Raw genomic sequence first — 15,969 nt, 5'->3', positions numbered from 1 at the left:
AAGCTGCTGGGACTTGCCACTGAATAGCAGTGCTCAGGGGCCCTGAAAGCCCTCTGGGACAGGGACGCCGGGTTAGCATGGTGTCGTGGGAGAGAGGTGACAAGGCTGGTGATGTGTGGTGGGGCAGGCAGGAATCAGCAAATGAATCTGTTCATTCCATGAGCATTCCATGAGCAACCTGTGTACCCAGCTTGCTGTCTGGCGAGTGTGGGGCGGGGGGAGACGGGGCGTGACAAGGAAGATAGAAATTACACTAGGGCTTAGTTGCACTGGGGACAAAACATGCCACAGGAACAAGGAGCAAACAGCCCCAAGACCAAATGCTTGTGACAGGAGAAGGCAGAGGGCCTGGGAAAAGACAGGGCTATTGATGGGGTGCAGGGAGGGGCACCAGCTTCTAATAAGAAAGGAGCTGGAGACCTGAGGGTGCAGATAGAAGAAGCTAAGGCATTCAGCCGTGGCCAGGCAGGGACAGTTCCCTGCTCCTCATTATTTTGCCATCCAAGACTTGTGTTTGGTGGCCACAAGAGGACAAGGCTGATGTCTGTCTGTCTCGGCTCCCCTCCCTTCCCTGGGGATGAGACACTGAATAGCACCAGTCAGAACCCTTTGTAGGCCAGAGCATCGTTATCACGTGGGGGGGGGGGCTTAAAGAGACAGTTCACAGCTTGGGGTAAAGAGGAGGGTGTGCGGGTTAGGTAGGCACGGGTGTGATCTCACTATGCTCCAGAGGGATGTGTGTGTGTGTGTGTGTGTGTGTGTGTGTGTGTGTGTGTGTGTGTCAGTCGCTCTGGGACATTTTGCTGATGCCTGCAGCTGGTACAGCAACAGTTTGTAGTATGTGGCTCTGACGGGTCTGGTAGGAAGGGCGAGACAGGCTGTGGATGGTGTGTGGGTGCGGATGTGTCTGTGTAGCAGGATTGTTTGTTGGTTAAAGAGCCTGCTCCTATTTTTCCAGCTAGGACCCAGCTCTCCAGAGTCAGAGTTTTGTTAATTCTTCCTTCTATTCACATCTCTGGCACATCAGCCCCCGAGAGGATGGAAAAAAATTAGGTGCCAAATATGCCCCCTCCTCTTTCCCTGGCAGGCTCTGTGTATGGTGCCCACCTATTTCACTAGAATATGAAGGGGCAGAAAGAACCTTGGAAGCTCAGACACCAAGCTGGTGTGACCTGTAGTTTTTATTCTGTCTTTGACGCCAGTTTTAAGGGTTTTGGACAACAATCCTCAGCCAGAAGAGGGGACTTTATTCTAAGACATGCAGAATCGGTATTATTATTTCATATTTTGAAAAGGAGCCTAGGGCATTCTGCATCACAAAACACAAAGGGCATTGGGATTTTTATACTTCTTAATGGGTCATGAATTTTTAAATGTGGAAAAATACTGGCCTAGGAAAAGCCGGCTGCAGGCGCAGCTTTGCTGAGTAGGTTCCCCCAGGGGTTCTGAGGGAGTGACACTGAACAGGAGAGTCCCATTTTTCTGTGCACGTGTTCTCTCAAACTGTCATCTACATGGCCAGGGGTGCATCTCAGGGCAGGATACTTGGCCAACATTCACAAGGCCCTGGACTCCATCCCCAACTCCACAGGACTGGGGGCAACACTGTCTTTATAAGGTTTGTACCTCAAGGTTAAAACAAAATACAACTAGTAATATTCACTAAAGATTAAATTTTGAGTGAGTTTGACTGGAGGGAGGGTACCTCCATATCCCTAGGCTCAAAATAGACAGGAAACCTATTCGGAAAAGACCTTGGAACTCCACCCACCACAGCTCAGCTCTGAAGAGGGGCGGGCTGCTGGGCAAAAGGACAGAAGTTTTGGGACACAGTTTTCTTCCCTGGGGAAATTGTGGCATCACAGAGATACAGTTCCATTGTCCCACCAGGGCCCTGAGTGAAGAAGAGGAAACTCCAGCATGGCCTCACTTGCCTCCCAGCCACCCTGATAAGTCTAAGGGCCACTACCTGTGCCCTTTTGGGCCACTACACAGGAGCATCCTAGGGGACATGTACTTTACTCTGCTCCAGCCCCATGTTCTAGAAGAGCAGATGCCTTCCTTTTTCCCCTGGAAGAGGAAGCCCAGCTGACCTTAAACGTGTGCTTGCGGCTGATGTTGTCTGAGGGCTGCACAGCTGCCACCCGGAAGCTCAGCAGTGGGATGCTGCCCAGGATGCTCTCCTGTTTCTCATCTGACGGCAAAACAGAGGTGCAGAGGTGTGTGCATGCACATGTACATGCGTGTGCACTCTCTCTCTCACACACACACCCATGCATGCATGCCCATGCCTTCGAGAGGGTGGTCCTGACACAGAAGTTAGGGCAAGGAGCTTTTCAACCTTCCTATGATAAGTATCAATGAGATACGCCGTGTCCACTATGGCCTGTCAGACATAAAGTGTTCACTTTATGTGAGGCCCATTCAGTGCCTTACAAGATCCAACACTCCTAAATCCCCCATGAAGAGGCTCTCCTATTTCCCTATTGTCAACTGACAGATTAAGTGATAGGTCCAGGTTACTTAGCCATAGAAAATGGAATCAATCTTAAAGGGCAGAAAGCCTAACTCTAAGCCAGCTTCCTTTACCCCGATCCTGTCTGCCTGTATTGATAAGCAGAGAAATCTCAACAGCAACACACAGAGAAGTGTGCAGGGTGGAGGTACTGGCTCCTTTGGGTAATGCTTTGGGAGTTTTTGTTCTGAGATGGGACCCTTGTATGGCCTGAAATTACCATGTTGCCCAGACTGGCCTTGTGTTAATGACTCCCCTGCCTCAGAATCCCCAGTGATGGCATTGCAGCTGTGGTCCACTGCACCTGGCTTGGGGGTAACTCTAAGGGCCTTGTAGGCCCCAGTGGCCTGCTAGCCCCTTCCCTGCTATGGATGTCATTAAGGCCCCTGATGTGCCCATGTTAGAGTGGGCTCCTCCTCTAGAGCAGGGTCCTGCAAAGTGAGGCTGTTCTGTTTTCCCGTGGGCTCCTTCTTGTCCTCCGACTTTGCAAGTGCCAAAGCAGCTCAGATGCCCCCAGCTAAGCAGATGCTGGTGCCAAGCTCTCAAACCTCTAGCCTCCAGACCCAAAGGCCAAACTAAACGTCTCTTTAGCATTTACCCAGCCACAGAAAATGGACTAATACGGGTATCCTGAGACCATCCCTCTGCTGCTCACGAGTATACTTTGGGTGCTGTTCTCTTCAGGAATCCTGACTACTCCCTCAGTCCTGTCCCAGGCTAGTTCTAGGGCAAGGAAATATCATATTCCTTAGTTCTGGGCATTTCTGCTGTCCCTGTATCCACAGCCTCTGCTCAGCTACAATCCAGGAAGAGCAAGCAGCTCCAGGGTAGAGGATGAGCCGGGACGGCAGAGTAAGTACTGTTTGTCAGAGTTACTGATTCACCACACTGCTCCCAGGAGGCTGGAGGAAACCAGTGCTTCCTCACTGGAGATAAGCTCTCTTGCTTAGACATCATCTGCACCCACCCCCTCCCATTGCAGCAGTCTGGCATGATGCAATCATTACTGCCATCAGCCCTGCTTGGGTCATCTGTGCTCCGGCCAACACATGCTGCTGTGTACACTTGAGAAGAACTTCCTGGAGGAGACTGTGACAGAGTTCATCAGACCTTTGCCCCCACGCTGGGGCAGGGGAGCTTCATGTGAAGGCAGGGGAGACAGAGCTGAGGTCGGGGCTATCTGTTCACCCAGCATTGCCTGGACATCTTTCCTGGTGCACACCTTTTGTTGCTGTGGGCGTCTTAACTAGTGACCTCCTCTTCTTCCTCCTCCTTTTCCCCTTACCCAGGAATCTCACAACCCAATGTCTTCCCTGTTCACCGGCTGGATCATCAGTTGGGATCCAGAACTAGTGCCTTCTGGTTACGTATTGGTTGCTAGGAACATTCAGCCACAGTCTCCTCTAAGAACTTGCCTAGGGAGACCCACTGGCCAATGAATGACCTTCCAAAGCAGAATCCGAGAGCAGGACAGGATGAGACAGAATGGTCCCTGGCTCCCCCTACCGTGGCAGCGCCACGGCAAACTCACCTTTGTAGTAAAAGAGGCAGCGATCCACCAGGACAAACCACCGTTTATTCCACTGCCTCACCCCGGAGCTGGCCTGCAGGACACACAGACAGACAGATGGGAAGGCCATGAGGGGGTGTGGAAGGGGAAGCAGCCGCAGTCAGAGAGCTCTGCGCCAGTTACAAGGACATCCCGGCTCTAGCTGCAGCACCGCCACTAGCACGTGGCAGCCAACTCCCCCGAGATCTCAGATGCTGGGAACTGACATTAGATTATTGCCCGTGACTTCTAGCTCTGTCACTGTGATGCTCTGGGTCTCCCTTGAGGAAGATAAAGAGGGCAAAAGGTACCCCAGAATGAGTGAGGAGAAAAAAGGAGAATATAGCAGTGACCAGCCAGGATTGGAGCCACCACACCCCCATATTCAAGAGAATGTGCCCTGTATTGTTCTGATGAGATTAGTGACATATTTCAGAGCCATTGCTTCTGGAGGTTCCATCAGGAACCTCATCTTGGAGCCCCACATTTGACACTAATTAACTTTGGGAAGGATTTCTTTTTCTTATTTTCTTTCTTTCTTCCTTCCTTCCTTCCTTCCTTTCTTTCTTTCTTTCTTTCTTTCTTTCTTTCTTTCTTTCTTTCTTTCTTTCTTTCTTTCTTTTCTTCTTCTCCAGACAGTGTTTCTCTGTGTAGCTCTGGCTGTCCTAACTCCATAGACCAAGCTGGCCTCAAAATCAGAGATCTGCCTTGCCTCTGCCTCCTGAGCAGTGCAGTCTGGGAAGGTTCAGTTTCTCAGTCTCCCTTTATACAATTGGGAGACCTTCAGAGACAACTGGGAAAGATAGGAAAGAGCGCATGGGGACAGAACTCACAGTGGTGGTCATTGCAGGCAACAAGGCTGAGGGGGTCTCACCTGCTTGAAGAGCCAGCCCGCCTTAGTGACAGGTGCATTGGGGTTCCGCTTCATGGAGTGTGAGCGTTTGCCAAAGGCAATGGCTTTCCGGGAAGTTCGAGTCCCCTGGGGAGGCAAAGACAGCAGTTAGCCTAACTCCGCTCCTCTCCTTACAGCTCTGCCAGCAAGAGAGCTGTCCTAGTTAATGGGCAAATCTCCCCAGTCGTCCCTGATGTCCTGGCTATGAAGTTTTGATTCTCTGCTAACTCAAAAGTGTGGCCTCCTCATTCTTTGGGTCCTCTGATCTCAAATATGGGTCTCGACATATTGGTTGCCGCGTCGTTTCTTTTTCTTTTCTTTTGGGAGGAAAGAAAAGATTTCTGAGTTTGCTCTTCTGGTGTCTTTTTTATATTTATTTACTTTGAGGGGAGTGGGGTGTGCATGCCACGGCGAGGGTGTGTGGAAGCTGCACTCAGTCCGCTCTCTTCTTCCTCTCTATGTGGGTTCTGGGACTCAAACTCAAGTCACCGGGTTTGGCAGCAGCCAGCAGGCCTTGGTTGGTTCTTTTCTTTCTTCCCCCGGCTCTCCGTACCACCACCTCTTGCACAGGCTTCTGGTACTTCCCTTTATCATCTGCTCTGTGTACTGTTCCTGTCTCACACCAGAGAGCCCACGGAGCTCAGAGGGTGGACAGTGTCCTCTGGCTCTTCACTGCCACATGTCGCTCCTCCTGTGTCTGGTGACAACAGTCTGCCTTCTTTGGGCTCTGCAGACTGCTCAGCCTAAGCCTTCTTTTCATTGCTCCCAAAGCAGACTGGTGTGGGTTGATTGTTGTTCTTGTTTTGTTTAGTCTAAGGATTGGGGTGTCATCTACCCTCTTTTCCTTAAGACATGTGATCACCATGGAAATCTCACCACTCGTGACGATGCTCTTTCTGGTTGTGCGAGACAGGGTTTCTCTGTGTATCCCTGGCTGTCCTGGAACTCACTTTGTCGAATAGGCTGGCCTCGAACTAACAGATACACACACACACACACACACACACACAGACAAACACACACAACTATCTACCTTCTTTCATGATATCTTCCTCTAGCTGCTTCTCCTCAGCCAGAACTCTCCATCTGAAAGCATCTCTCTCAAACGCCCACACACCCGAAACTTAAAGCCCCCCACCCCCATCCAGATTGCAAAACCTCCCTGTTACAGTTTGAATGTGAAATATCCCCTAAAGGCACATGTCTTGAACACTTGGTCCTCAAGACACTCGAGTGTCTGTGTGTGTGTGTTCATGCTCACACAGACATAAACATATAATTAAAAAATTAACTTTTTTTTTTTTACAAAGGTGGGTGCTGCATGGTGAGCCTGTAATCTCAGCATTAGAGAGGAAGGAACAGGAAGGTTCTTGGGTCTTCAGTGAATTCCACGTTCAGTGAGAGACTCACTGTCTTTAAAAATAAGGTCTGAGTTGAGTGTGGTGGCACAGGCCTTTAGGTCTCAGCACTTAGAAGGCAGAGGCAGGGAGATCTATGCGAATTCAAGGTCAGCCTTATCTACAAAGTGAGTTCTAGGAAAGCCAGGGCTACACAGAGAAACCCTGTCTCAAAAAAAAAAAAAAAAAAAAAAAAAAAAAAAAAAAAAAAAAAACCATAAAGAAAAAGGAAGAGGGGGGGAGGGGGAGGGAAGGAGGGAGGAAGGAAGGAAGGAAGACTGAAAAGCACATGAAGACAGCTGACATCTCTAGGGCCCAGTGACACAGCGCCCTCATGCTGCTGCACGAACACTTGTACACAACTTCCACACACACAAAAGTTAGGCACACCTTTCCGAACCATTTCTAGTGTTTCAGAAAAGCAGGGACTATCATGACAATTATTCCTTTCTGCGGTTTTTTTCCCTAATAAGAAAAGGCAAGTAGAGTTAAGCCTCCCTTTGAGGCTCAGCCTCGTTACCTTTCTCTTCCCTAAGGGCAGCCACTGACCCACAATCTCCTGCTCATGGTTATACGCTCCTGCCGCAGATACGTCTATAAATACACAGACCTGCTCTTCCTCTTGGTACAGTTTACATAAGCAACGTGTTTTCAGATTCTGCAATGGGCACAATTGTGTTTTCAACGCACCCTTGCTGGTACACACACAAACATATGCTTGGTTCTTGGAGCGTGCTCCCCTGCATAAACACGTGGCGGTCTGCAGCTGCTCACTCAATGGTTCCCCTGTTTGCTCTTTCTACATCTCTCCCATCCCCTCTCTGTCTTCTGTGTTCATCGATCCTCTCAAACTGCTGCTCAAGGGCTTTATAAGTTCCACACTGTTACTAAGCCCAAAAGACACATCCTGCTCCCTTCTCTCAGGTGACTTTGTCTTCCTAGACCCCCCTCTCCTCCTCCTCCCATGCCGACCCCATCCCCATCAACTTATCTTTCATGGGAGGTTCTTTTACCCTGAGGTCAGTGGTCTTTAGGAGAATGGGGGATTTTGTCCCCAAAGGACACTGACAACATTTGCAGGCATGTTTGGTCCTGACAACAGGAGAGGACCATTGGTATCTATTGAGCAGGATTCAGGATGCTGCTTAACACTCTACGGTACTTGAAAACCCCACCCACAAAGTGTTACATTTCAAAGACTAATGGGGTGAGATAGGGAAGCCCATGTGTGAAGCCTCCTGTTCTGTGAGGTCTGAGCTTTCTTCCCTTTCGCCCCAGGTTCCTGTACCCCCTTGCCCGCCCACGGGAGTCTATGGATGTGCTAGGCAAGCAGGGATTTTCCTGAAGAGCCTGACCTCCTCTTAACTGAAAGAATTCCCTGCCTGACGGTTTCCGGAGGGGGCGTGTGGGGAGGAGGTGCAGCTGGACTTACCCGGATGTTGGGCCGCTCTGGAGGAACCTCAGACACCATGTTGTGGTTGGGTATGTCGCTGTTGATGGTAGCAGAACGTTTCCCGACTGTTTTGTTGGACATGTCCAAGGCAGATCTGAAACCAGGTCAACAAAAGAAGGGCAAGAAGGGCAATAGTTAGAGCCAGCAACCAAAGCATCCCTACCCCGCCCTGCCCCCACTACCCTAGCAGCAGCACAAAATCCCAGCCTGAGGTGCTGTGTGGAAGTCATCTGGGGGGGCTCCTTGGCTTCACCTCAGAAATTATCCCTCTTCTTTTCTGTTCATTTGTGGCTTTGGCTTATTTTGCTTTTCTCGTTTGTTGGTTCAAAGACGGGGAGTCTCACATAGCCCAGACTGGCTTCAGACTCACTGTGTAGTGGAGGATGATCTTGAACTCTTGATTCTCCTGCCTCTGCTTGCCAAATTCTGGGATCATAGGCATATGCCACCCCGTGTAACTTTCTCCTGTTTGAGTATGTTTAAAAATCTAGACTCTCACATAACTGCCTGTCAATTCTGTACCTTATTTTGAGACAGGCTGGCCTAGAAATCAAGATCCTTTAGCCTCAGGTTCCCAAACCCTGGGATTACAGGCATGTACCACCACCATGCCTTCAGCCTTCTATTTTAAAGGTTCAATGGCATACTTACAGCTACATATATGACCCCAGAGGGTGGAAAAATCATTGATCAAGGCACAATAGATCAGTGGTGTATGAACCACCCCTCCCCTATCAGTGAGGCAGGATTCACAGTGTAGCATGAACATTTAGATCTCTAGATTACATCCGGTTCCCCTGTGCTATTCTGACCTGAGAGCAAGCCTTTTGTGTTCCTTCACCTCAGCCTATGGGGCACATCAACCTGATCTCTGCCAGAACTTTGGGGACTCCGGGTGAGGAGGGGTCACGAGATGTGGTCAGAGGTGGTGAAGACCTCCCCTGCCCCACTCCCACACAGTAGCAATAAGATGAACAGACAGTAGTGACAAAGGACCGAAAGCAAGCAGAGGAGAACTTACGTTTTCAAGTCAAACTTTTTGTTCTCCTCTGGTATCTGGCCAGTCACTGGGTGTCGAAATGTGTTGCGTCTCTCATTGTGGCTGAGGAGGGAAAAAAAAAGGGAGAGAGCCGGCCATCAGTTATGGAGGGCAGAGTCACAAGTCAAAGGTTGGCAGACTACACAGAGGGAACCATGGCTCTGTTTCCCCAGCAGGGTCATTAGGGAGAGGGGGAACGCCTGGGCTAGAGTATAGGAGGATGCAGGTGGGTGGGGCTGGAGAGAAGATGAAACCTAATCACCTCTGCTGGCTCAGTTTTAACCACCTGCTAGAGATCCCCGGGTTGCCAGCAAGCTTTCTTCAAGCATCCAGTGGCCACCTTGGGGATGGGAGGGAGAATGACAAGGGGCTTTCCAGCCCTGAGTTTGACACAGTTGAGATTTCATGCAACAGTGCCTCTCTCAGGGACAGCGCCTGTCTCATAGAAAATGCTTGCTCATAATTTGCTGGAAAAGCTCTCTTGTGACCTTGGACTCCTTTCCTGCTCTATGCTTTATGGGGAAACTCAGAAACTCCAAGATTGAGCTGGGGCTGGGACTCAGCCACACTCCAAGACCATGGTCTCCTGTTAAGAGGCTACTGGACATTGTAGAGCCCTCAGGATCTGCCAAGCATCAAAGGTCAGTACTGACCTAACAGTCGGATCTAATTAAGGGCCACCATGGCTAAGAGTGGGGCTGAGAGTTATGCAGAGAGCATGCCAGGAAGCTGGAGAGAACAAGTCCCAGGAGCTGGGGATGAGGCAGATGAGAGCATCAGGAGAAAGAACCTCTGGCTAACAGGATGTCAAGCCAGCTTCTGGGCAGGCTCTCGGGACATGCAGAAGGAACGCAACATCTTCCAGGGGAGCGATGGCTTTGGTAAGTGGGCATCACTTGGCGAGACTGTGGTAGTGTCTAGCCCACAGGGGCTCGATTAGTTAATAGGTTCTCCTCCCAGATGCCTCTTCAGATATACTTGGAGAGCCCAGCACAGGCTCCAGTTGACCGAAAGAGTGGGCATGGGGACAGAGGCTGCTAAAACAGAGGTTTAATAACACTCAAGCTGGTCCTCTGCTCAACCATCCCCTACCCAGCCAGAGCCTGAGCCAAGTGGGCTCTGCTTGGTCCCTTCCACTCTCCCAGTGTTCCAGGGCACACCCCTGCTGCAGCTAAAGATAATATCAAAGGGTGGTTGTTTTCCTTTCTGGGCCCAGCCATTGCTGTTCAGATCAAAACCACAGATATGCAGGAGAAAGAGGTACAGCGGCAGCGGCTTCCGTCTCTCAGGAAACCTAGGGTCCATAGCTTGAGGTTAGACCTAAAAACCTGACCAGCATCCATCAGACCTGGGTTTAGACTCAGTACATTTGCAATCTACCCTCTAGCTCTTGAAACTTTAGTCATTTCTCCTTCCTGAACCTTATAAGGAAGGTTCCTCAGTTTGACCACAGGCATCTCTACAGGAAAAAGTGCCTGCCCTGTTACCTTCATCTCTGGCTTTGGCTCCCTACAGGGCTGAGGGTAGCAATCCGAAACACTGAACATCCTTAAAATCCCAGATTCTCTGTATTGTCCAATGTGTAGAATGTCTACCTCCTTTCTACCCACCCAATCTCTCCAGGCACCTTTTATTCTGTGTTTCTGGGAGCACCCTGCAGGCAGTTATTCAGAAACACACACACACACACACACACGCGCGCGCAATCCGACGTTGCTCAGCTCAGTTTTCCAGGGCATGGCACACCTCTCCCGGGCCCAAACCTTCTATCCAGCAACCCCTACAAACAATGCACTCTTCCGCCCACTGCTACCAATTTCAAAATAGCCTCCCCTTCACAGGCACTGCAATGCAGTAGCCACTGACCTAACTACTCTCCTCTTAAGTCATGGTCCTCTCCAGCAGACCCCTTACCACCACCCAAGCCCTGAATCCAACAGGACGAGTGATGAGCGACCACCTCGGCTTGCTCTGATTGCACAAGGCTCATGGTCCACAAAGAAAATCCCTACCTGACCCGTCGATCAGCCCGAAACTTCAACATCTTTTTTGGAAGCTCAGTCCCCAGTTCGGCAGCCTCCGAGGAGCCACCAGCCACCCTGCTGCTAGCATCCCTCTGAGAAGTAAGTCCTTGGATCCAGTTCTCAGTGCTGTGGCAGAGACGCAGGGTGAGCTGGGGCAGACTCCATGGGTTGCCCTTTCTTCCTGGCTCTAGCACCGGAGAACAGGGGCAGGGTTCTCTCTGGGCAATGGGAGGGGTAGCCCAGGCACCCTAGGGGGGCCTGTGGCTTTAACTTCCTAGCATTCGCCTGTGATGCTACAGTTAGAGGGCTGGAGGCAGAATAAATGAGGAGAGGACCTCCTCCCAGTTCAGGTTCACAAGACAAAAATGCAAAAATGGAGAGAGGCATGCACGGAGCAGGTGCACAGCTTCCAGGTAGTCCGACCTCACCGAGCTAAGGACACCAAGCAGCTGGGCGGGCGGAGGAGCATGGGCTGCACTTCCATCTGCACGGAGACTCATGCCAGCCCGACCTGCAGGGAGAAGGTGCTCCGGCCTCTCCAGCTTCCAGCCCAGATACAGGCTCCGGGGCTACAAACCTACTTGCTTCTCAGAGACCTTCCAAGCCCTTCTGAGGGTTAAAGGAAGCTTCAGGTTCATTGGCTGTTACTGTTGCTGTGAAGCCGAAGAGAACTGAAGAAGTCCCTGTTCTCTCCTCTCAGCCTGCCTAGCTCACATCTATACAGACGGGAGCTTAATGCACGAAGCGGCTCTGCAGTTGGCCTGACCTGCTCGCCTCTCCAGCAGCATGGCTCGCCTGCCCTCCAAGCGTGCTGGTCCAGCTGGTAGGAAGCTGGACACACACAGCCCAAGTGGATGGGCAGGATGTTAGTGGAGTCCCAGCTGCTGGCAAAGATCAGCTTCTTTACTCAGACGAAGTGGAAGAAAACCTTCCTCCTAAGGCTGGTGAGGAAGAGGGCAGGGAATGGGGCGGGAGGGCGGGGGTCATTGTGTATCTATTGCTGCAAATCTTCCCAGATGCAAGATGATAAATTCCAGCTGGTAACTGTCAGATCTGCTGCTGCTAGGGATGTGCATGGATGTTAATTCCCCCCGGATTTTCCATAGGTCAAGGCTAGTCAAATTTCTTTCTCTCTGTCCTCTGTGCTTTAGGATTCTTGCAAGGCCTTTTGAAGGTCACCTCTTTACCCCCCTGCCTCCCGACAAGCTTGTATCAATGCTCACAAAGTGCTTTGGAGGTTTGTAGAGGATTCCAGCAAAGGAGGACCCAGGCTCAATGTCATCTTAAACAGCCAAGATGCTCTGATGTAAAGTTCCAGCTCCTCTGCTTTCTATAGGTTTCTATTCACACGACAGGTTCCTTTCTAAACAAGGTGCTTCTTTTTGCAGCACCGGGCATTCTGTTGACCTCATAGTCTGTTGTTATGGCAACTCTGTGATATCACAGTAGACTCTCCAAAGGGCGGGGCCGATCTAATTGTTTAGACTGAGGTCAGAGGAACAATGGGAACAGTAAACAGAAAAACAAATGGACAACAGTATTATTTAACCCCTGAGGAGACAAGCTGTCCAGGTGTAACTGGGGGTCACAGCTGTTGATATTTAAACAGCTAATCCTAAATCCAAAAGGTCAATGTATTCAGCCATTCGGCCAGCCTGGACTTTGGTAAATGATTTATCTTGGTGGCAGGAGGCCTTAGATTTGAGGCTGAAACTGTCTCCACTTCCTTGAGCCAGAACCTTTCCAAACGCCTTCTTAAGTTCCCTGTCTGCCTATCCTAGGTACTCAATAAAGTTTTGTTGAATGTACAAATGAACAGATGAAAAGAACTCCCCCAATGCTCTGGTGTCATTTTTAGCCACCTGCATTTGGAGGCTGATATTCCATTATCAAGGGCTTCCCTACCTTAGCTCTCACTTACAATTAATTACTTCCTCTCCAGGAGGGAAGCTCTGTTTCTGTCCCTTCGCCCCCTCACTCCGCTCCCCCTGAAGATATAGCTTGGCTTTCATCCATCTTCATTAAGAGGAGAAGAAAATTAAGCTCACACGAGTGTGGGGGGGTGCACTGGGAAAATGAGTTTTCTTTTTCTAGGAGGCAAAAATATCCCCCTCCTCTTCAAGCTGAGCTCAGGGGCCTCCCACAGCTTTGCTCAAGTTAAATTACTTCTCTGGTGCTATTCGAAGACAGCACAAGGGAGAAGGGGAACACAAACTCCTGGGCAAAGAGAGTCCCCCAAGCCCTCAGGGTTAAGTCAGAGCACAGAAGGCCTGCCTTGATGCACCTCACCGCTACCCTGAACAGAATAACAGGCTTTTATCTTAAGTGTGATAGCAGGAAAGAGTTACCAGGTATAGAATATTTTTAAAGGAAACCATTTTCTTCTTCCTCCTCTTTACTACCCTTAGGGATGTCAAAACGTCCCCTTCTCAAGGCAGATGGCTAAGGACAGACCCAACTGGACCTTTCAAATTCCACTCCCCCCAAAGAGTGCAGACAAACCAGGAAGCAAAGACTTGGCAGCAGAAGAAAGAACAGCCTTGATTTTCAGAGTTTCCCTGGAGGTGGTCACTTCTCTATGGGTGAGGTAGCTCACTGAGAGTGCTAGCAAAAACTGGGCAGGCTGATCTTCGAGGGCACACATCAGGTCTGCAGTATAACCTCATCTATTTGGTCCTTAGTTAGGCATGTGTAAACAAGGCCTCTCTTCTAACTCGATGAATGAATCCCTGTAGGTCTTCAGTGTGCAATATTTCCTGCTCTGCACAGGGTGGCCTTGATCCTTGAAAATGATCAAGAAACATGCTGGGTGCAGGAGCAAGGAAGCCAGACACAGATGAGAGCCCAACCTTCCTTCCACCTCACTAGGGCACTTCTGTGGTTCAAGATAGCCACAGCTCCTGTGTGGCATGCACCTGGGACCACACAGTTAAAACCTGAGTCTTCATTGCCCCATGCAAGTATGCATGGACACAAGCATGCATATACGTGCACACCCCACCCCCAGGGTAGTTGTCCAGATCTCCCGCTGGGATACACTTTGGAAACCTGAAGAATGTACTCCATTGCTTCAACCCCACTGTACCAAGAAGCTTCGTTTCCATAGACCCTGAGAATCTGCTGACAGGCCAGACTTCCTTCCCCACGCTCATAATGCCCATCACGAGCTCTGTAGGATGTAGGTGGCTAGGTGGTCAGAGGAGCGAAGATGGGGCAGGAACTAGCCCTCCCCATTCCTTCTTTTTTCAAGCCAGCAAATTCCAGCAGGGCCCGATGGACACTGCAACTAATGAGGGAAGCTTGGCTCTTACCCTGCCTCCCTGTCTGGGTCTCATCATCATTGTCAAAGAGCCTTATCTGCCCCAGCATTCGGTCCCAATTAAAAACCAGCTCAGTTTACATTTTCAGCTCTCTAGACTGCTGGATTCCGGAAGCTCCCTGGTTGTTCTGGGAGAAGACGCTTTCCCAGCCAACCACTCCCCACAGCGGCCCCTGCTCTACCTAGAAATCAAAGGGAGAGATAAGGGCCCGGGCAGCACCTCTGGGGGTTTTCAGATGGAAAGGACCCCCCTTGTACAACACTGCCCGCCCCCCTCTCCACCTGCAGAACACAATACTGGCTCCAGGTGCTAGGAACCGCTTCTATCAGTCTCCTCACGGTGGTCTGTATGTGGTTCTTCTCTGCCCTTGCCCCATCCCGGCTTTCGCTGCTTATCCTTATTTCCAGTACGGTTAAATAGTATTGGGTCACCTTAACATGCTAGAACCCTGGGCTGAGAGTCCAGGAGGCAGGGCCCAGATCATCCTTCCTGTCCATTTCCCCTCACCTTAGGGCTCCACTCCAATCTGAGGGATCGGTGGTGCCTTCCCCAGCTGTGGTGGTCAGAGTAAGGAGGAGGTGCCAGAGAATAAATTCACCAAGCTCGGTCCCTACCTTTGGAAGGGGAGTTGTTTCAGTTACCAGGGAGATACACATAGGATAAGCACAAGTCAGGGCCCTAGGTGCCCCCCCCAAGCCCATGTGGCACGGTCAGCTTATTTCTATCATAGGAGAAGGACCAGGCCAGGGCACAAAAATAGTCTTCAGTTAGGGCAGAAAGAAATTCTACAGGCAAACATACAAACAGAGCCCGAGAGGTTAAACCTGGCCACAGGCCTTCCCAGAGCACCAGGCCAGCCTCCTTCCTCTCTGGCCAGTAAATGACTGTGCACCATCCCAGACATGGGGGCACTCACTGTCCGTCTGTCTTGATATCAAGAATCTGTCATGTTGGTGAGAACTGCAGTCAGTTCTGAGACTCAGGAGTCACTTTGTACAGAATAGGGCATGTCCCCTTAACCCAGCCCAGGCTAAAGAAGTGGTATGAGCCCACTCCCAGTCCCTACACCGTGTTGTGGTTCTTATTAAGACAAGGAGGGAGAATGGAGAGGAAAGAGCTACCTGCAGCCCCAAGACCCCCACTTTCCCTCCCCTGGCCTTCCTGAAGAGCCAAGGCAGATAATGGCAGGAGAGGGTGGGCTCAGTCCCCAACCTACCTGTACCCCAGCTTCTTCCCAACCCTTCCCTCCATTCCTGTCTCACCACCTCCTCCCAACGGCCAGCAGGATCCACAGGGGTGACAGGGCAGAGCAATAATTAATTAGACTTCTTCCCTCAGCTCTGGGTTGAATCCCAAACTCCTGCCCTTCAGAGACTGAGGGCAGCAGTGTGCTTCTGTTTCCGGCTCTACTGAAGGTCAGCCAAAGCATCTCTTCATTCCTAACTCAGCAGATCTGGTCCTGGCGCCCCACTGGGATCAGCCACCCCACCCTCCCTGCCCCGTGGGATGGACTTTTATAGTGAGTGTTTGGACAGTGATCAGCCAGCCTGACAGCGTTGCTTTCACATCCTCAGAAGCATCCCAGGCTTTCTTGTTCCCCAGCCAGCAGCTGAGGCTGTCAAGATGTCCAATGCTTGTTTCCTCGTTTTTTGTTTTTTTGTTTTTGGTTTTTTTTTTTTTTTTTTTTTTTTTTTGCAAGAAAACAACAGGAGTAGGTGACACCTTCCTTTCTACCAGTCCAGACAGCAGAGGAAAAAAATAGGCCCGACTGCTATGAATG

General features: G+C 50.5%; 1 protein-coding gene across 8 annotated transcripts in view; it reads right to left on the bottom strand.

The window, feature by feature from the left end:
• Positions 1–15,969, bottom strand: part of PLEKHA6 (pleckstrin homology domain containing A6) — a 74,758-nt gene that overhangs the window by 33,719 nt on the left and 25,070 nt on the right. For all 8 annotated transcript variants that reach the window (XM_080918450.1, XM_080918454.1, XM_080918452.1 and 5 more), the window contains exons 2-6: positions 8,828–8,908; positions 7,786–7,900; positions 4,939–5,043; positions 4,047–4,119; positions 2,094–2,194 (exon numbers count right to left, since the gene is read on the bottom strand). In XM_080918450.1, the coding sequence (XP_080774576.1) occupies positions 2,094–2,194; positions 4,047–4,119; positions 4,939–5,043; positions 7,786–7,887 (381 nt within the window). In that variant the 5' untranslated portion in view covers positions 7,888–7,900; positions 8,828–8,908. The remainder of the gene's footprint in view (positions 1–2,093; positions 2,195–4,046; positions 4,120–4,938; positions 5,044–7,785; positions 7,901–8,827; positions 8,909–15,969) is intronic.

The sequence above is a fragment of the Micromys minutus genome (genome assembly GCF_963924665.1).
Source record: "Micromys minutus genome assembly, chromosome: 6".
Lineage (NCBI taxonomy): Eukaryota > Metazoa > Chordata > Mammalia > Rodentia > Muridae > Micromys > Micromys minutus.
This window is presented reverse-complemented; position numbering and strand designations above follow the sequence as displayed.